Below are 20,374 nucleotides of genomic sequence, written 5' to 3'. Positions count from 1 at the left end.
TCCCAGTGGCACTCTGCAACATTTCACTGAAGTCCATACAGAACTGCTCCTTGACAGGTTTATGAAATGAAGTGCTTTATTTGTGCAGATGAAGTGTTATAAAATGTTATCTAGCTGTCTGGGTACCTTCTTTACAGAAATTGTCCCATTCCTCCCTCCCCTGAATATGTGGGCCCCCTATTAATTAATAATTAAAAGCAAGTAAGTACTTTGTAATTATGTCTTCAACAATTTGGCATTGTGGTACAAGTTCTCCAAACGTAATGATGTCCTGTGACTCAAGAAAGCAATCTCCAGTTCCAGATGTTGCTGTTATCGTTAATGGGTTTGTGCTGTGAGAGCAATCTCTCTGGTCTGCTGGTGTAACGGTGGGTAACACCTGCTCGCAACATCCAGGGACTCCACAGACCTGGAATATACAACTTAAACATGTCTCGTTCTCTTAAATTGGGAAAAAAACAGGATTTGGTGAGATTCAGATACAGTCTAATCATGGCAAATTACCAGGTTCCCCACCAGCATCAGAGCTACCTCCCCCCATCTCTGTGTTCAGTGGTCTCTATTTACCTCCACTTAAAACTTTCCTCTTTTAATGGCTTTCCCTGTAGATGAGTATTTGTGTGGTAACACACACATTGGTGTGCATCTCTGCAGATAGTACTTGATAGGTCATTGCAAGCCTGTTGTGGGTTTGCCCTTAACTAGAAACGGTGTGTGAAGCCACTCTTGTTTTGTGTAATAGGGGCTTTTTTGGTTCAGCTGAGCTCAATTCTAAGTCTTTGTGTATGTCAAAAATATGTTCTCAGCTAAATAAAGGTATAATTATAAAACAATTAAAGTAAAGGGATGCAGACCGTGGGACAGACAGACTGGGCTATTTTTCTTTAGCAGCTCATTTTGGGTTGAACAGGAATGGGCCAGGTTCTGTCCTCCTGGGGATGTGGAACTGATGTGTAGTGAATGCAGCCACTCTCTGACGATAGCTACACTGGAGTAGCTGCCTTTGTGGACTGTCTTCCAGAACAAATAGGGATTTTAGAAATGATTAACATTGTGCTTCTTGGATAAATCTACTTTTGTAATGGAATAGAGTCCCCATGGGAAACTACACAAAATGGCCAGAGAGAAATACCATGTGCTCATCAAATTCCCCATATTAAAAAAGGCCTTTGAAATCAGTTTGCTCCAAACCAGGCAAGAATTGTATCTCAGTTGAACATGAAGGGTTTGTACCATGACTACCTACCATTTAATAATGCATCTTTATGTTAGTTGGTGCAATTTGATCTGTGGACCATCCCTTAATCATAACAAAAGATGCCTTACTCCTCCAGTAGTTGTGCTAAAGTCATCCCCATAGCAAAACAGTGGGGCCAGTCTGGAGTAAGATAAGATACATAAGAGAGCTATCAGAATTCGATCGGTGAAATTGAGAAAAAAGATAGGCAAAATATGAAACACAAGGCTGCAGGGTCCTCTGTCTGGCTCAAGCCAGCAAGTAGAAAGAAATTCAGACTTGCCGTCAGCTAAAGCTCCAGCACAGCTCCTTGACATGACTGTGTAATGCAGCAAATCTGTTTCTCGTCATCTGACGCTCCACCGAGACCTATTGCTATGCTTAGCTGAGAGCTTTGAATGTCCTTGCTTTTGTTGGCCTCTTACGAAGTCCCTCAAAAACACAGTTGATCTGATATTTTATTCTGCTGTTGCCGACTATCCTGGTTGTTGTTGCATAGCAGAGAGCTAGTAGCAGCTGGTGTAACAGTGGATTTTGTATTAATGCAGTCAGGGTAGCAGGGTAGTGGTTGTGCTGCCCATGCAGCCCCTGGCAGGGCACGGGCAGGATGAAGGGAGGACCACTTTGCTCTGCTGGTGTCCAAGGAAAAGGGCAGCATGAAGGAAGACCTCCACTTCATAACCATCCTTGTGCAGCAGGAGCCCCAGCTGCAGTCCTCTTACTACTCCTTGGGGCTTGGAGGCAGTTTCCTCACCCCGTACACAGTGGCCTCTGGAGCTTTTTTATTGCTGGGTGCAGAATAGGAAGCCAGGTGCCTGTCCTGGTGCTGATGGCTCAGGGGCATCTCAGACAGTGAGTGCTAGATATGCTCTGTTTTGCTCCCAGCAGATCTGTGCTCACTTTTATAAACAAGCGGTAAATGAGGAATGAAGTCATCCTCTCCCCTGGCCTTTGGATGTCTCTTATAGCCCCTAGTTTGGGAGAGTTTCCACTCATCTAAACCAAGGATACACGAGTTGGAACAAACCTGAGAACAAAACATGGGCAGTAGCAGCATCAGACCTGGGAAGTGGCTGTGGATGGACATCCTGAGCGCTTATGCCTGTGTTCTTTACCCCTGAGAAGCTATCAGAAAAGGATGTGGTTCCTATGTCCACCTCATGGTAAGGCAGAAGCACAGAAGTAGAGGAGTGTGCAGGAGTCACCCTAGCTTTGGGCTGGACTCGGAAACCCAGTCACAATTTCTCAACAGCACAAGTGAAGTGGAAATGTCAGACATCAATAAGATGGAGGAAACAATTGGTTTTGCAAACTGAGAGAAAGGAGGACTCCGTGAAAATGCTTCAATCCCCTTCTATGGTTACATACACGAGTAGTCAGGAGGAAACTGATTTACGTTCTGAGTGCACAGTAAATCACTGTGAGAGCCAACGCCCTGTCTGTGTTCTACTCACCGGGAATGCCCTCTGGCCACCAACAACCACAACTGGCAAAGTTTTCTGTCTCTGAAAGACACACCAGCAATTTGGGCTAGGGTGATGAGTTCTGAAATGTGCTTGTGCTGTAAAGCCTTCTGGGAGCATACAAACAGCCAGCCCATGGCTGGAGATGATAGCTAGTCTTGGCCTCATAGAGAGCCAAGGGCACTGCCGCCCAACCTATGACGGCTGGCAGGCACCCACGCATGCGTGCCTCGCTCGGCTTGGAAAAGCACTAAAGGAGTGAAGGCTTGATATTTTGGGAGGGAGTTGTATGCTCAACACTGTAAAGACACCTGGGGACAGACATACCAACTTTGCTGAGTGTGTTGGGGAGTTTGGAGGGTCTCTCTGTCATGAGGGATTAACCACACTGGACTAAATAAACTGGCCCACAGACCTCTCCAGGAGTACTGTATGGGAGGGGCTGGGAGACCGATGCAAATCTGCCAGCACAGTGACTCTGGTCAGTGCGATCCCTGGGCAAACCCTGTGGGCAGCACTGCCCTGCAGGGAGAGGGAGTCCTGCTGCCTGCAGTCGCTGGCTTTGGGCTGCGGGGTGTAGGGTGCTCCCAGCCCTGCTGGCTGCTGCCTGGTGGGAGCGGTACCCTGAGCCGGCGAGTGCAGAGCCTGTCTGGAGCCTGCTTCAGGCACAGCTGTTACCAAGTGATGCAATTCTAGCAATGAGGAACTGTGCTTCACACAGCACAGGTGCTGAGGCATGAGGGTAATAGAGCAAATGAGGCAGTCAGGGTGACAAGGGAGAGCGCTGGTAGCAGGAAGGGAAGATAACAGGGTAGGTTATCTGCTGTTATGAGTACAGCAGGATGGGGAATGGGGTTTCTCTGGCTGCTTTGCAGTCTGTAACCAAGATGCGATCACTTACTGGAATAATAGCTGTGGTGATGGTGGTTGGCATTAGCATGTCAAATATGACACCAGCTGTTCCAAAAACATACCACTGGAAGGAAAGCAACTTTAAAGGTGTCCCGTCAAGGTTTGAAGATTGAGGAGGGGCAAACTTAAAGCAGGCTTCACATCTAAGGCGCATCCCAGCAAATATACAAGCAGTAGGAGCAATGGTGGATCCCTAATCTATGAAGCTGTTCAGATATCAGAAATCTTTATCTGATATGGCCAAGGCTGCTGCTACTCTTTCAAAATCAGCAATGGAGGCATAAACCTACTCCATCCTCTTCTGGGCAGCTGTCTTTCAGTGCACTGTAATAACTGGACCATATTAAAAGGTTTGTGGTCATCAGTCCCCAGTTGCTCTCCCAGTATTACAGGATGGCCAGATCCTGGCACAGGGACTGTAGGGAACAGCTATGTGAGCTCCCACCCCCCTGCTCCCCAAAGCAGCAAAACAGACCAGTAGTTAAATGGCACCTCACACTAAGGTTGGCCAGCATCTCCGTGTAGTGACTGGTTAGCCTATGACATTGTATATATCGAGAGACTGTGACATCACAGTTGATTGGCAAATGCTGCATATCATGATGCAGTCTCCATGCAGGGTTTTATAGCTTATGCCTCGCACTCCTAATAAAGCCCAGTGGGTGACTGTAGTGACAAACACAAGAAATGGGCCATTACATTGCGTGAGGTGACAGCAGCTTTCATGACAGTAAAGGGGCCTGTAGCATAGAGCCCAAAAGCCAAGTATGAGTGGACTAGATGGCATAAAATGCCTGCGTGCATCCTGGTAGAGCATAACCAGCTTTAAACTCTTCACTTGGAGCAAAAACCAGACCGTTGCAGGCAGGGGGGAAAGAAAATACTCTTTTTCAGTGAAAAAGCTGCCCAAAAGAGCCATATTCTAATGCAACATATGGGTCATTATTATAGCTTGTCATTGACGATACACAATGCCAGGGTTCAAGAGAGGTGGGTAATGGGTGCATTAGCTCAGAAGCTGCGAGACTTGGAAAGCTGCATGAGGTATCTCTAGCAGACACTCAGAAAGCAGTACGTGATGCAGGACAGGTGTCTAAATCCTTCCTGGCCTCCAGCTGCTGCCCCAGGGTCCTATTTTGTGTCGACCAGCCCTGTACAGATGCGTCGGATACCCAAAGGCATCTCAAATGGTACTGGACACCTTTATTTAAGCAACTGAATCCCACCCTAAGTGGTTTGCTCAAGATCATATATAAAGCCTCTGTGAGAGCTGGGACCCAAGCCCAGACCTCTTCACGTGCTATCCAGCATTTTGGTCACTGGAACGTGCCTTCTCTCAAGAATGAACATATCCATATGGTGCGTTTTGTTGGATTTATTTTTGCTTTTCTCATTTTGGAATAATTTGACTAGCCAAGGGTCATTAAAAGAAGTTTTGCAGTGGATGACAAATGCTTCTCCACAGTGTACATCGTGTACAGGGACGGGGTCACCTAACCTCACTATACTTTCTGTACTTTTGTTTCAGCGTTCGATGCTGGGTTTTGGAGGGAAATGTACATGCTGTTTTAATATCCCTGTGCCGAGTCTCACCCTAACTGTGCAGCTGCCTTGGGTTTTGGGTTGTTTTGTTCTGCTGTTCAAGAAAACGTCCGTGTGAGCCTTCAGTAAGAAAATGGTATGAGACAGAACGAGAGGGAGAGAAACCCCATATCAAAAGAAAATACACAAGAGTTTAGGAAAGCAGCCTTGTGTGTGGTAGAAGACCTGATGGAAGTGTCAACGAGACAGTCTAAAAGTTCATCTGGCATGCAGTGGATGCAGTAAGGTTTTCAAACTGGCCGTTTAGTGCTGGGCTTTCTAGGGTCAAAAAGATTGCTGTGCTGTGTATTTGGAGCAATAGCTGACAGTGGGGAGAGCCTGGAATCTCGTCTGTCAGTTTGAGGACTTAGTGGGCTGCTGAGAGAAGCAAGAAAATTAGAGGCCTGAGATGGAGAGAGAGGAATAAACTGGGTTTGGAACCATGAGATCAAACAGTTTGTAATATCGCTTTGGCTGAGGCTTGTATCGAATAAGAAACCTGCTGAAAAAAATTATCTGAAAAAAATGAAGCTGCTCAGATTTCTGCTTTATAAGTTTCTCCATTGATTTAATCCCCTTCCCCATCCGTTCTATGAGTGCTGTGTCCGGTCTAATGAGGCCCCCTTCGTTCTTCTCGTTCGGGCAGCCGTCCGAAACCGCTTCTGTTGAGGAGGGCTTTTTCAGCCCCAGCGGCTCCCAAGGGTTTTGGAGGCAGAGAAATACAGAGTTCAGAGGAGCGGCAACTAGTTGTGAGAGTTAATGAGGGGAAATGAACTCATTTGTGATACTTGTAAACTTGAAACTCAGTTACAGGGTGGGGGAGAGGGCTGGGGGATCCAGCCAGCTGCTTTTAACGCAGACCTGATGATCTGGGGAGGGGCGAGCTGCCGGCTCTGGAGAGCCTGGCCATGCACAGAACTAGCTCCGTTTCTGGTTTAAATGGGATTTCTTTGAAAGAGAGTCAAAGTTGTGATAAAAAAACCTACATGCCCTATCCAAATGTCCTGTCCCAGGATGGTGATGATGATGGCAGTGTGCTGCTTTGTACTCCAACTGTGCTTTATACCCTCAGCTTGTGAAGCCCTTTGAGCCTTTAGCCTGGTTTCCCACTGCTGTTGCCCTTAGTGGGCAGGCACTGATGGACAACAGTCTAATCCCTTACCTTTGTGACAGGTACCACAGAGAGCTAAAGTACTAACAAACTGAAAAAGCTTCGTAGGCCACAGCTCAGTGTCTCATGCTTTACATAATTTCATTGCCATGTTACATTTCAGCAATTTAAAAAGCAAACATGAAGCAAAGACACATATGACTAAACTGTACTGTTTTGTTCCTTGTCTTCCTCTGAACAGCATCCCCCTCCCATACCCCCTTCTCTTTGATCCCTAAAAAGCTAGCTATGGCTTTAAATAAACTATAAGTGGGGACACAACTCTGCTTGATGTCTGGCCTGCAATGGAAGTTAAGTGTCACTTCTCATTTTGTGTGGGTGCAGAACAAAGATGCCTGTGACCAATCCACTGTACAGTGCACTTGTTTTGTTTGAACAGGGAGCTTTGGTGAGAAGCATATTTCAAAGGCCCAGGGAAGCAGATTTTAAATGCTGTCAAAGAGAAATGTTTTTACCTTTTTTAATTCCCATTCAGGGTATCTTATGTTCCTGCCTCATGGACACTGTGCAATAACCTTGCACAGTAGGTAGAGTAGGCAGCTGGAGCACCATGCCAAAGACTAGCTCAGCTCAGTGGGTCTCCATCCCAGGGCAGGTATTGACCCATGATAAGTGAACCAAAGCAGCTGAACACAGGGGCATTTGCAAGTGGAAGAAGGGCAGAAACAAAAAAGCAACTAGGTAGTCTGCAGTACTGCTCATTTACAAACAGCAAAGCCTAACCACATTTGTCTAACCAGCTTCAGTCACTGTTGCCAACACCAAATCAAAAGGCACTAGGTCTGTATGAGCTAATACTGTCTATGTAGCTGTTGGCACAGTATTTTTCAAGAAGAGTGCAATGACCAAGGAAGGACTTTAATAAAATTAGTCCCAGATTTACTATGAATAGGAGTTTAGCCTGGTCTCATAGATGCTAGCAGGGAGAAGCTATTCTCCTATCAAACAGCAATGTAGTTGAGTAAGGAATTGCGATAAATTGTTGGGATGACTTCCAGTTGCAGACTGTGGTGAGTAAATGACGTAGGTCATGCCTCCCCAGCAGCCAGGGTTTTGGTTTCACATCAGGCAGTTCTGTATCGCCATGCCTGTCTCTTCTGCACCATTTGCTTCATATACTTTATGTACACCCTCCCCTCCCCGTGCTTCCACTCTGCCTTGTACATATTTAATCATAAAATCTCTCTGCCTTTCTGGTTCCTTGTGTTTGATGTGTGCTTTATCCTGGCTACTGCCTCTGGGAGCTGGTCCTTGATGAAAAGGGGCAAAACAGACCATCAAGCTATCATGCTTTGTACAAGGCCCTATATTTTCCATCTGTCAAAATTAAATAGCACTTGGGCTTTTCCCTTGGCCTATCAATATTTCCACAAAAATCATGGCTGTCTAATGAAACTCAGGGAAAATAGTTCCACGATGACATTCCCTTGCATGTTGTCATGGTGTCACATAGCTCTGTGCCAGCATTTTTTTTTTTTTGCTTTTTAAAGACTGATCCACAAAGAGGATTACCACTGCTGCTTACTACAGCCCTGCCACTGCCGTTGCACACATCTACCTCAGTCACCAGCCTGCCCAAATAGGCTGCTGTCTTCCAGACTAAGCATTTTTAACACTGATTAAAACATTTAATATGTAAAAGGTGGTGTCCACAGCCTTGGCCTTGCCCAGGTGCAATTGGGCATCTTGCTGTTGGCTCCAGCTGGGACAGGATTTCACCACTGCACCGTTTCTAGATAGAGGTGACCACTGTGGCCTCTCGTGGAGAAAGCTTTGCCACAGACTGTCTCCCTTTCCTATGAAGGAGTCCAGCTTAAGGCTGCTCATCTCTAAAAAAAGCAGCCATTTATTTCCCAGACATGAAGGCTCAAGGTTTTCTTCTTCTTCTCCCTCCTCTGCGCTGTTTGTGGCTGTTACGGACAGCACATGGAATCGGTTCAACTCATCTCTCGCTCCTATTTGATTATGTATGTTCCTCTCTTAATTTTCCCACAGTGGCAACGAGGACAGGGATAAAATACAACTGTTCTCCCCTTGCACCATCACTGAGGCAAGTGCAAATACCGAGCTTTTAAGCTATTTTTTAGCTAAAAGCAGCGGGCGGTCAAAGCTTGTAAGAAGAGGCTGTCCCTCAATCAAAGACACATGCTCAGGTGCTTTCTTCCACTTTCAGTCTGGAAGGGAAATTTCAGTAGCAGATGTAGCTTTTAGAGACACATAGCCAACTGCGTTAAGATTGAGAAATATGGGGTCGCATGTATCCTTTCCAGGCTCTTTTCTCCCCTGCTTTTGCCATGACTGTGTCTGTCCTCATTCCTCCTGCCACCTCCTCGGCAGCCCTCTGCAGCAGAGACACAAATTCCAGAGGGATGGCTCAGCCCCACCACCGCAGGCTGGTGTGTTTCTTGCCGTAGCACAAATATAGCACTCCTAGCTCACAGGGCAAATGATGATCTACTCCTTCATAGCTGATGGATGAAGCAAACAGATATGGAGGAATAAATATAGAATTCCCACGATCGTCTTAAATTCCATGTGTGTTAAAAGGAGTTGGGGTTATTCTCCTGGGGCAGCAGATGGCAAACTCATTCGGGGATAATTCCCATTGGATTCTTGTTTTTGTGGTCACTGCTTATAGAGGTCACTAATCCTGTAGCTTGACTTCTCCCTGGGGATCACCAGAAGCATTGTTTTGGATTTTGGAAATCAAGCCCAGTATGTAAGAGTGGCATGTGCTAAGTGGCATGCTCTAAAAGGAAAATCATATGTAGCATTTTAATATGTATTACATCTCAGACTCTGACAAGATAAGCACATAGATGATGAATGTAATTTGTCAGTAAAATTCAGCAAATATATCTTCAGGGTTTAACTTGATATCAAAGCAAGAAGGAAGCACTGAAAGTATAGAGCTGAAAATCAGATTCCTCAATCCTTTTCAATCAAGTGATATTAATTACTAGATAAGTAATAGTGATTTGTACCAATGCAGTCAGTATGGAGTGATAGTTCTCTAGGCTGTTATTTGGGTTTGTGGGTAGAACTTGCTGCAAAGCACATGATAAATACTATGGGATTATTGCAGTTCTGCCTTGTTTTAACGGGTCAGAATAGGGCAGTTCTTGCTCAATGGTTTGCAGGCTTTTCAGATACAAGGTGTGCTAGGACAATGACATGATTACTATTTTAGGCAGTAGGTTACTTGAATATGACTTGTATTTTTATCCATGTTAAAAAACCTTAGAGTCTTTCCAAGCAGTTATTAATCTGTATTATAACAACTGTATCTTTGGCTGTGTGAAAAGCAAAGCCCTGGCAAGCAGAAATATAGAGTTGCCAGGCTAAAAGCAAAATGCATTAAGTCAAACATCAATATTTATGACATAGTCAGTAGTTCCTCTGAAATAAACAAGAAGAAAATCTTGTGAAAAAGGATGGGGAAGTCTGGAAATGCTAGTGAGAGGCGATAAACATAATACAGTTACAATATAAAGCTCAGCATAACTCAGGGCTCGGTTCTTCTAAGAAACCTGGCGCAGTCACCTGTGGCTAAGCAAAGGCTTCAGACAAATGGAGTGAGTGATGCACTGTTGGTCAAAAGAAGGGTCAATGAGGACATCCTTTTTTGCAATCCTATTTTGCAGCTGGTACCCAAATATCATGGCAGTTGAGACATTACTGGATTACATAGAAATGAATGGAGCCACATATCCAAATCTCTTAATTAATGAATTGTGAATGAAAGTTACACTATGAATGAAAATATTTATACTAGTACTATTCCTATTTAAAAAACACTTTTCTTCTGCTTCTGGTGATAAAAGACCAGACAAATTTTTTAATCCTTCTACAGCATCTTTTACCATTTTAAGACTTGTAAACCACATCATAATTCTCCCAAAGTGTGGGCTGAACACCCTATCACCCCAGGGTGACATAGAAACACAACCAGGGAAGGACCCAAGATTCAGTTCAAGTTTTTATGTTTTGGTTCCAAGGCAATCCATGTTCCATTGCACAACCTGATGTATTACAGAATCACAGAATCACAGAATTGTCTAGGTTGGAAAAGACCTTGAAGATCATCCAGTCCAACCATCAACCCAACATTGACAGTTCCCAACTACACCATATCCCTCAGTGCTAAGTCGATCCTACTCTTAAACACCTCCAGGGATGGGGACTCCACCACCTCCCTGAGCAGCCCATTCCAATGCCTAACAACCTGTTCTGTAAAGAAATGCTTCCTAATATCTAGTCTAAACCTTCCCTGGTGCAACTTGAGGCCATTCCCTCTTGTCCTATCGCTTGTTACTTCATTAAAGAGACTCATCCCCAGCTCTCTGCAACCTCCTTTCAGGTAGTTGTAGAGGGCGATGAGGTCTCCCCTCAGCCTCCTCTTCTCCAGACTAAACAACCCCAGTTCCCTCAGCCGCTCCTCGTACGACATGTGCTCCAGACCCTTCACCAGCTTCATTGCCCTTCTCTGGACACGCTCGAGTAATTCAATGTCCTTTTTGTAGTGAGAGGCCCAAAACTGAACCCAGTAATCGAGGTGTGTTGTTAAACTACGAGAAAGAAACTTTATGTCCTGATGAGTAGAAAGTTTTGCTTCCTCTTCTAGCTTATGAGACTCCAAAATAAACCAGGGTCAGTGCTGAAAACCAATGCTATAGTAGTGTATTGCACAGTGGATGACACACTGTTCTTGTAGGTAGGAAATACAGCATCGAGTCCCTCCAAGGAGACTTTGCATCTGTGTCTCCTGTGCTCTAGGTTAAGTGTTACAGTCACTGTGCTGCTGCAGACCTGGGGGAATACAGTTTGCACTAGGTGAGGGTGACATGGAAAATTCTATCCTTTCTTTAATGTATGGGAAAAATTAATTTTCTGAATTGTTATTTTGCACCCTGGTGTCACCTACCCTGTGCAGATCTGGCCTGGGTTGGCCAGCGGGGCCGTGGTGGCTGGATCCCATCCCTCTTGTTTCTGTAGGAAATGAAGCTAAAAGCTGCTTGTATGGTATGTGTATGCGGCGGAGCAGCACCCTGTAATCACGGTAGGAAGAAGAGCAGAAGCCTGTAATAATCTTCACCAGCAAGTACCTTGATAATTCATAGCTACTGCTACATACAGCATATTTAGGACCTGGCCTTTTATAAACAAGGTGCAAGCAGATGTAGCTCTGGTGGCCTTTACATGGTGCCTGTCCCCTGGTGTCAGTGCAGCCAGGAAGCCCCTGAGGAGCATCTCTCCTCATCGGTCCCCCAGGGGCTGCGCACCCAGGTAGCCTGGAGGTACAGAGAAACAGGTCTAGAAGGGCTTCTTCTCTCTGCAGTGAGAAAAAGGTGCTCCTTAAAGCCCCACATGGAAAGCCCGGGTAGCGGGAAGTCCCCTAGAAAGGTGAGGCACTGGCTCTCATGTTGCTCCTGCCACCAAGCTCCCCCATGTTTGGATGGCAATGTACAGAGGAAGGGGCCACTTTCTCCCTTGGGTGACCACATAATGTGGGGCTAGAGCAGCCCCCTGGGAGCCTAGGGAGCAAAGCGGCAGGTGCCCGGGCAGCCCTGTCTCAGCCCTGCTCCCCGCTCCAGCGGGTGCTCTGGGGGCTGGAGGAGCAGAGGCAGCCAAGATAATTAACTTTTTGCTTTCCACAGGTTAAGTCCTTTAGCACCCACGTTGGAGCTATGAACTGCCAAGTCAAATGCACATATACATAGTGACTTGGTCTATACGTATGTGTGTGTATACTCTGTGTGTGTATATATATATATTTATGGCACTTAAAGTGCTGCACCTTTAACTGTTTGCATGAGTCCCCAGAACACACATAGCAGACAACTGAAATTCAGAAACAGGGGGCAGGGGGAAGGGAATAAGTCTGTGTCCTCCTGATATTTTCAAACATGCTTCCAATTTTAAAAATTATCTTCGTTAGAAACAAAACAAACTGGCCTAAGGAGCAGCAGGGAAGTTTTAAAATCTTCCAACACCAGAAAAAAAGCTGTGGAAGCTTTTCCCTTGTTAGCTGAAACATGTGTGGTTGCTAGAGCTACAGTGAAACCAATGCTACAAGTATGGGAAAACAAGAATGATTGCCCAATCCAGCCTCACGGTGGTCTGGTTTGCATGCCAGGTCCCTATTTCTGGAAAAGAGGGTGTTGGGGGAGGAGCAGACACCAAGAAGGACAGACAGCTGTGAAGGTGTTGTCAAGGCTCACAGCATACCTACAGGTCCTTCAGCCAAAAGTTACCTCCCAGCAGCAGTGCTTGTCCACGATGACAAGCACACATCAAAACTGGTGGAGGAACAGCACTTGTCTTTTACCAGGTACTCATTAATTCTCGGTTACGAAATGACAGTACATAGGACATATAATTGAATACAGGAAAAGACTAGCTTGTAGGGAGCAGAAAAGTTGTGCTTCATGAGTTGATGTTATGAAAGGGTCCTGAGTCAATGATGTCGTAGCCTTGAAAAATGATTTTTTGTGATGTGTGCAAAAAACACCTGCTATTTGATGCAGCCTTTTAAGAAACAGAACCACAATAAGGAGATGATCGGTCTGATGCATTCTGGTTTGAACATCATATTCAGTGGGGGTGAGAATGTGCGTCCTCTGAGTGCTATCCCCCAAAACCTCAAGATGCACCTTTGGTGTTTTGCATTGTTTTCTAGTTCTTAATTACTTTAATAATCATGAACTGTTTTGTCTCCTAGAAATACCATTTGCTTGCCTCCCAAATGCCAAGACACTTCCCTCTACCTGAGTGTAGTAAGATGGGAGTTGAGATTCTCAAAGCCAAGTGGTTTTCTTTATGGACAGTGCATATCTGAACCCTTCAGAACAGTTTTGACAGTCTCACTTCTAGGCGTAACTGTGCTATTAGTTATTACCATTTGCACTTTCTGGAACTTGTGGTATTTTCCATTGCTACAAGCATCTGCAATATGCTTTATGTTGCTTGTGACAAAGCAATGCCCATTCCACATGGGTGGCAGCCAGAAGACTAGCCCAGAGTATAGTTACTGCAAAAGAGGAAAGGCTTTTGAGATTATATTATTATCCTGAAGTGTGTTTGCTGCCTCCCTTCATCCCTCCCCACTGTTCCAACTCTGTCACTTCCCCTCCTGCCTCCTCAGAAATGTCAGTCCAACACATCCTAAAATATTTTCTGTATTACAGTACAATTATTTTTTATTGTACCATTATTTTTTACTGCTCTTTCTCCCCAGTTTGCATCTTCTCTCCTGATGTCAACAACTACCTGAATTTACAACATTCACTTTGTAGCTCGAGCGTGCAACAGAGTGTAGACGGGGATGGGCAGTAACAGATGGGAAAGGTTGGTGTTAAGAGGAACTAGGAGGTCCCGCCTCTGCTTCCAGATTCAGGTATGGGACTGCAGTGCCCTTGGTCTTGCTGTCAAGGCCAAAATGGGGCCAGGCCAATGGTGCAACCAGGTCTTTCAGGCATGCGAGTAAAAGAGGGGGAATAGCTATGCTTGGGCTATTCACCTAAGAGTTTTGAAAGATTGAAAGAGGAATGTTAAAAGTCAACACCAACGTTTGCAAGGAGCCTGGCATGAAGACTTGGAGACTGGAATTCAGTGTGTGACTGTCTCTGAGGCCTGCTGGGGACATGAAACCCAGCAATGGTGAATTAAGTGCAGCAAAGGTGACATGGTGAACATGTAAGCTGTATTGTGTGCTCAGTGCATGCCTGCCATTTGGACTGTATGGCAGGTACATGGGAAGTGGAAAATAGCGATAGCATCTCTCCTTCCTTCCTTTCTCATGTCTTTCCCTTCCAAATTTCTCTTTCCTTCCTCCTTTTTGTCTCCATTTCTCGCTTTCCAGTTGCACCTTTCTGGGTTGTGTCTGTTTATGAGGGGCTGACTGAATAACAAGCATAACCCCAGTAGGGACTTCCAGGCTCAATCAAGTTGTCATCACTTGCCAAATGGTGGGATGCTTAGAGCTGCACCTGCCGAGGACAGCCAGCTCTTCTGAAACAGGAGCAACAGGCTGGAGCAGCCTTTTTTTAGGGTACCATGAAGTCAAGTGGAGCAGGAGGGAAAATAGGCAATGAAAAAATGGCACTGAGATTTCCTCTCAGAGGAATGCCATGCTGTTCTGCCTCCTCCTCTTGTGTCAGGTCAGCAGAAGTGGTACTGGGTCTTATTTTCTTCTTTATTTCCTTGAGAAGGTAAAATAGAGAGGAGGGAGGAATATTCACACTGCTCCTGCTTAAAAGCTAACTTTTATGTAGTCCAAGTCATCTTTGAAATTGAAACCTCCCTGGGATAATGAAACAGGAGAGTCTGAGTTCCTATTTAGACTGATATTATTTGGCTGAGGGCAGTCTTTACTCAAGAGTAATTTGGGAAAGTGACAGACAGCCATGACCTTGATTTACTTTGTAACAGTTTGCGTTGAAATGGAAGAGTATTGAAATTTAATTTTTTTTTTAAATTGCAGGGACATCATTAAAAAAAGGACTTTCAGTTCTTCCTTTCAGTATGCTCCGTAATGTTAGAAATAGTAGAAGATGTGGATGTGTGACATTCATCTGCTGACGACTTCATGTCTGTTACCAGACTTGATTGCATTTAAAGACTGGTCAAAGCATAAAAGTAGACTGGGACTCTCAGCTCACCTCTGAATGATTCTCGAAATGGGAAACACCCGTTTATGCAATATAATACTTTTGTTAAACTGTACTCATGGGAGGCATAGTGCTAGATTAAAGAAGATAGTGGAAACCCTGAACGAGGTGCATTTGCTAAGGCAAGTGGAGAATTCATATGGTATGGAGCATATTCTACCCCATTTACTTTGGAGGTACCCCAAGGTATACTGAAATGCATACATTGAGGCAGTGCTGCTATTTGATGCTCATCAGTTTGAGCACTGTTCTTCAACTCAGTCACCCAAGTACTTGAAGCAATCTGTGTTCGCCAAGTGAAACTGTTAGTTAATATCAGTATAATAGGAAGGGAAATGATAGGAGAGGTGGGCAAGCTCCTCTTTCTTCTGGCTCGAAGGATTTCTGCCTCTTTGATTGGGAGTTTTGGGAACTCTGGATGTAGTTTCAGCCTTCATTTATTTGTGTTGGGTTCTTTTCACCCCTCAGTCGCCCTTTGTTTGCCTGTTCTTTCTTACAGGAATGGGTTTGTTTGCTTTCCTACAAAAATATCTCATGACCAGGAACAAGCGTGGAACTTGTTGGGTTTGGGAGCTGTTATAACCAACCGGCAGTCTGTGAAGGCTCCTGGCTGCAGATTAAAATAATACCATTGCTTAGGAGAACAAAAGTAAAATGAGAAGGGGGTGTTCAAAGGTTTCTTCAGGGGATAAAACACCTAGGCATTTGAGCTCCAATGGGCTGATAGACCCATGAGCAGCAGATTTAGGAAGAGAAATCAGAAACACTAAACATATTGTCCCATTAATCAAAGAAAACCAAGAAGTAAGGACTTTATGTGGATTTGTCAACTTGTCCTTTACTCTAGGAAACACTCTCTGCCTTCTCAGAAAAGCCACAGGACACCCTTCTCTATCCCAGGGCAAGGGGACCATGGCTAGCACAGGGCCTGCCAGCCAGTAGGCTCCCAGTGGAAAGTGCAATAGTTGAATTTTACCTGGCTGTCTTCAATGAGAGTGGCACTGATGTGGATTTTTTTTTCCCACCTAAAATTTGTAGGAACTTAGTTATATAGAACCTAATCAAATTATTCTGGCAAATTTGGGCAGTGAACCCAAAAATTATGGGGATGGGATACAAGAGACAGGCAGCAGATTTGCCTTTTTTCCTTAAGAAGCTGTGTTAAACACTTATTTCATTTAGAAGGGAAATACAGACATTTATCTGGTGAATTGGCACACTTTCTGCTTTCTTCTCTTTTGATCTAGTATATGATGTATAATCAATGTTACTCCAGAGATGTTACTGATGCTATGTGTATGTAGGATCCCCTTTTGCTAATGACTGTGATATCCCTATCAGAGCAGTGAGAAAACTGAGATTTGATTAATGTGTGGTGGCAGGGGACATGCTCTTCAGTATTTATCTGAAGGTTCACACTGGAGGAACTTCAGAGATGGTCCCACATCCCTATCCACCACAGTCATCCCTCCTCAGTCTCGAGCTCTTTCCTTCCCATGCCAGAGGCCTGTGCCTGCTGCACACCCGGAGATGGGTGCAGCCTGGCAGGGCTGTGATTTGGAGAAGAGGACCTGCAGAGCCACGCACGCATTAGAAGATGGAGAGGGAGACCCTTTAGTGGAAATCTTATCCCATCCTAGGGGGTAACGCTGCCTGGGTTTTGGTGAGTAACTTTCTGTTAGTCCCAGATGACAGGAGATGTCAGGTTTTCAACCCTCGCTCATTCAGAAGGGCTTTGATGTTTGATACAAATGTGTTACCAGCCCACATGCAAAACACAGGTCTGAAGAGAAGGGGAGGAGGGAGGGAGGGAGAAAGGGAGGGGAAGATGAATAAACCCTGAGGCAGGATTTTTACTGACTGACTTCAACTTCCCGCTGGCTCCCTGACTCTAGCAGGGATTTTCTCTGGGACATGATGCACCAGCATGTTCCTAATTCAGAGGGCTGCTGGGGGTTTCACTGCTGAAAGACTTTTGCAGTCCCCTCCCATGTAAGACATTTCTAGCATGAAAAGAAGTACTGTTACATGACATGTGTGTGACACACCACCATACCTTTTAGATAGAGGAGTTTGCATGAATTTTGTGAAGCTTTTACAGCCCTGTGTCAAATACTGACCTGTAATCAACATAGTGGCAAGGGTTATATTTGGGTGCAGGCTATGTAGGCAGGTATATGTATAGACACAAATGACTCTGACCACATTTGCAAATGCAGCCTTATCCCATCAGTCCTGTTACTTGTGTAATATTTGATATGTCTGCAGCATTGCTGGTAGCAGTAAGAGATCCAGAATAGCACGTCTGTGTTTATATCTGCATGTAGCTCTGTGTGTATATAATAGGTATACGAAGGCATATGTTATACATATGCACGTAGACACAGACTCCTCTCTCCTGCCAGTGCTGTGGCTGCTGCTGCCGCTGCCGGCTGCCGCCGTGAGCATGGGAGCGTGGAAGGGAGGCTGCAGAGCCCGGGATCCGCTGTCTGTCCCTCACCCTGGCCACCCTGGCCACCCTGGCCACCCTGGCCACCCTGGTACCTGCCGGCCACCTCCGGGATGGGCAGCGCTCAGCACAAGCCCCCGCGCTACCCCGGGAGAAAAAATGCAGGTAGGGAAAATACGGCTGCGGATGCCCTTGGCAACAAACAGGCCCTGCACTGGGGCTGGCCTCCCACTTGGCCATGAGCCGCTGGCTCCTGCAGCTGTCAGTCAGGGGTGACAGTGTTTTTAGAAGGCTCCCTTCAGTGATGCTTAGGCTGAGGAGCTGAGGAGAGCAGAGGAGCGCTGGGAGCGTGTGTGCTGGGTGCTGGCAGCCTGGCTGCTTTGTAGCAGACGGGAGTGCTGGCCGAGGGATTTTGCTGCAGCATCCTTCCCAGTGATTAGGGGAGGGAAACAAATGGAGTTGTGAGGTGAACCGTGGGGTACCAGGGGAGCGCTCTGGAGGTACCTGCTCACTGCTGATGCTGGTGGAGCCAGCGAGGACAGAAACAAAACTGATCTCAGCCCGGCATCTGAGCATCCTGGTCTGCAGCAAGCGCAGGGTTATTAAATCCAGATGACACTGTGTAAGAGCCGAGTATTTTGTAAGAAGCGACAATTGCTCGGGAACCAGCATCGCCTGGGTCCTCCAGATGACCTCGTCCCAGGTAGTTCTGCTCGGGATCCTTTTTTATTACAGAAGTAGAGTTGGTGTCTGATGATGTCACGCTCAGGGGGAGGGAAATTAAAAAAAAAAAAAAAAAAGATAGATTGCAGTCCTAACACAAGGAGGATGCAGCAAACCACAGAGAGGGTCCTCTCCTGTAAGGAAGACAAGGCAAAAGAAAGAGCCCCTAGGAGGGTCTCTCTCTCCCTCCTGCTTCAAAGAGGAAAACTGTTTGCCTTCTGTAAACGGAGCTGGCTGTGTAATGCATTATGCATCACGAGGTTAGACCTCTTCTGATTTCTTAAGGGAAAGGCGATTTTATTTCTCAAGTGGGTGCCAGCAGGGATGCTGTGAGGGTACATAGAGGTGGCGCATCCTCCGGCCCGCACCAACACCGACCCGCATGGTCAACTGCAGACAGGGAGCTTGGTGAGGAGCAGGACCAAATCTGGAGCCAATGCAGGGGGAGAGGAGCAGCCTCAGCTTTTTTAGCAAGTGAATGGGGAGGGGGAGGAGGGTAGTATGAGCAGTGATGTCATTTTTAACTAGTTCCTTGCAGAGCCGGGGAGTGAAGTTAGAGGAAAAAGCTGCAGTCTCAGAATGGCTCTCAGCCTTGACTGGAGACTCTAAATGACTGAGGGTCCCCACAATGGTAATTCATTTTCTTTCCTATGCAGAACTGTTCTGTTATTTTGGGTCAAGCAGAGGGCATTGCTTTTCTCTCTCTCTCTCTCTCTGTATGCTTTGAGGGTTTGACTTTCGCTTTTGACTCTGGTTTATTAAATACCTTACAGGTTATTTAAAGTTTTTGCCTGGGTAGTCTAAGAATTTTTCTCTGGTGTGGGAATCCATGGCATTACAGGAGAGAGTTTAGCATGCAGCATTTCTGCTACTCATCAGGAGGGGAGATGCAGAGGTTGCCAAGCACACAGCTTTCTGCACGGGAAATGTACTTTTAAAATCACAGGTGGAAAGAAAGGGACTTGGCTGGCATTTGTTGCTGTAATGGATGGCATTTAATGTTGCTTGTAAGAGGCAGGAAGACTTCTGGTCAACTATATAGATGGAAATGAATCCTGCTTTGGTGACAATTTGTTTGCTTTTGATTGCCAGGTTTTTATTATGAGAGTTTTAATTCTAGTGGAACTGAATGGAAAATGTCAACATAAGAGATTCTGGCTGTTTGAGACAGTATATGCATGTATATTTCTTCATGGCATGCATTAACCACTTGCGTACTGCTCTCTCCACTGCACTTGCCCTGTTGCTGTCTTTCATAGAAATCAGCGGGCTGCCAGGCTGCGCTGTGGACAGTCAGCAACACAGAGGGTTATGCTGCTTGCTGGTTCCTGGAATCAGCAGAAGCAGTCAAGCCATTTTTAGATAAATAAGGTTGTCAAGGCAGGTCCATCAAGGGTAAAGTGGCTTAGCCAACATGGCGGGCAGGGAAGAGCATCCCCAGTTTATATTTCCAAGTATTCAGCTACTGGTATCACTGGCACAGTTTGAGTTTGTGGTTGTTGTGATGCTGCTTGGTCCAAAGGCAGAGGCTGTAATGCTGAGAGTCCAGTTGGCTGTGGAAGGCTCATAACATTCCTCTCTGGGCTCCCATTTGCCAGTGGTGAGACTTGCTTGTCTTCTCACCCAGGAGAACATCCAAGATATAGCTGAGGAAGCCAGACCTCAGTTTTGCTTACTAGGAACTTGGGACATGCATGTGATGGCCACATACCTCCTGGTGTAGCCTATCATGGAAACTGTGAGATCAAATATGGGGGATCTGGGCTCAAGAATGAAAGAGGCAGAATAGAAATGCAAACACTGTGATACCTTCTGAATATGAAATGTTCCTTCAGGAGGTTCCTGATGATGATGAAGGCTTGGGGAATCCATTGCTCCCCTTGAGACAGCTCTCACTGAAGAGTATCTGGGAGGAATAAGCCTCTCTCTTACCAGCTATCATGAAGATGCTGGCAGCTATCACAGGGGCCATTTTGAACTCCTCCCCCTGCAACACACCATGGTGCAGAGGGAGAGTAAATCTGGTAACCTCTTTCTTCTGCCAGCCCTCCCAGTGTTAGCCTTAGTGTTGGATTATGTAACTCAGAGCCAAAAGCCAGGCTTTAAAAATGACATGATCCTATCGGTGTGGTTTTCATCCAGATGTATGCTTGCCTTCACTGATAGTGC

The 20,374-nt window shown here is 45.7% G+C and overlaps 1 protein-coding gene across 3 annotated transcripts in view; it reads left to right on the top strand.

The window, feature by feature from the left end:
- Positions 1–20,374, top strand: part of NHS (NHS actin remodeling regulator) — a 267,934-nt gene that overhangs the window by 199,655 nt on the left and 47,905 nt on the right. The window contains exon 1 of one of the 3 annotated variants that reach the window (XM_074814726.1): positions 18,767–18,836. The exons of the other annotated variants lie outside the window; for them this stretch is intronic. Coding sequence (XP_074670827.1) covers positions 18,815–18,836 — 22 coding nt within the window. The 5' untranslated portion in view covers positions 18,767–18,814. Of the gene's footprint in view, positions 1–18,766; positions 18,837–20,374 lie in introns of those variants that run through there. 3 annotated transcript variants of the gene reach the window in all.

Source organism: Strix aluco, chromosome 2, assembly GCF_031877795.1.
Source record: "Strix aluco isolate bStrAlu1 chromosome 2, bStrAlu1.hap1, whole genome shotgun sequence".
Lineage (NCBI taxonomy): Eukaryota > Metazoa > Chordata > Aves > Strigiformes > Strigidae > Strix > Strix aluco.
This window is presented reverse-complemented; position numbering and strand designations above follow the sequence as displayed.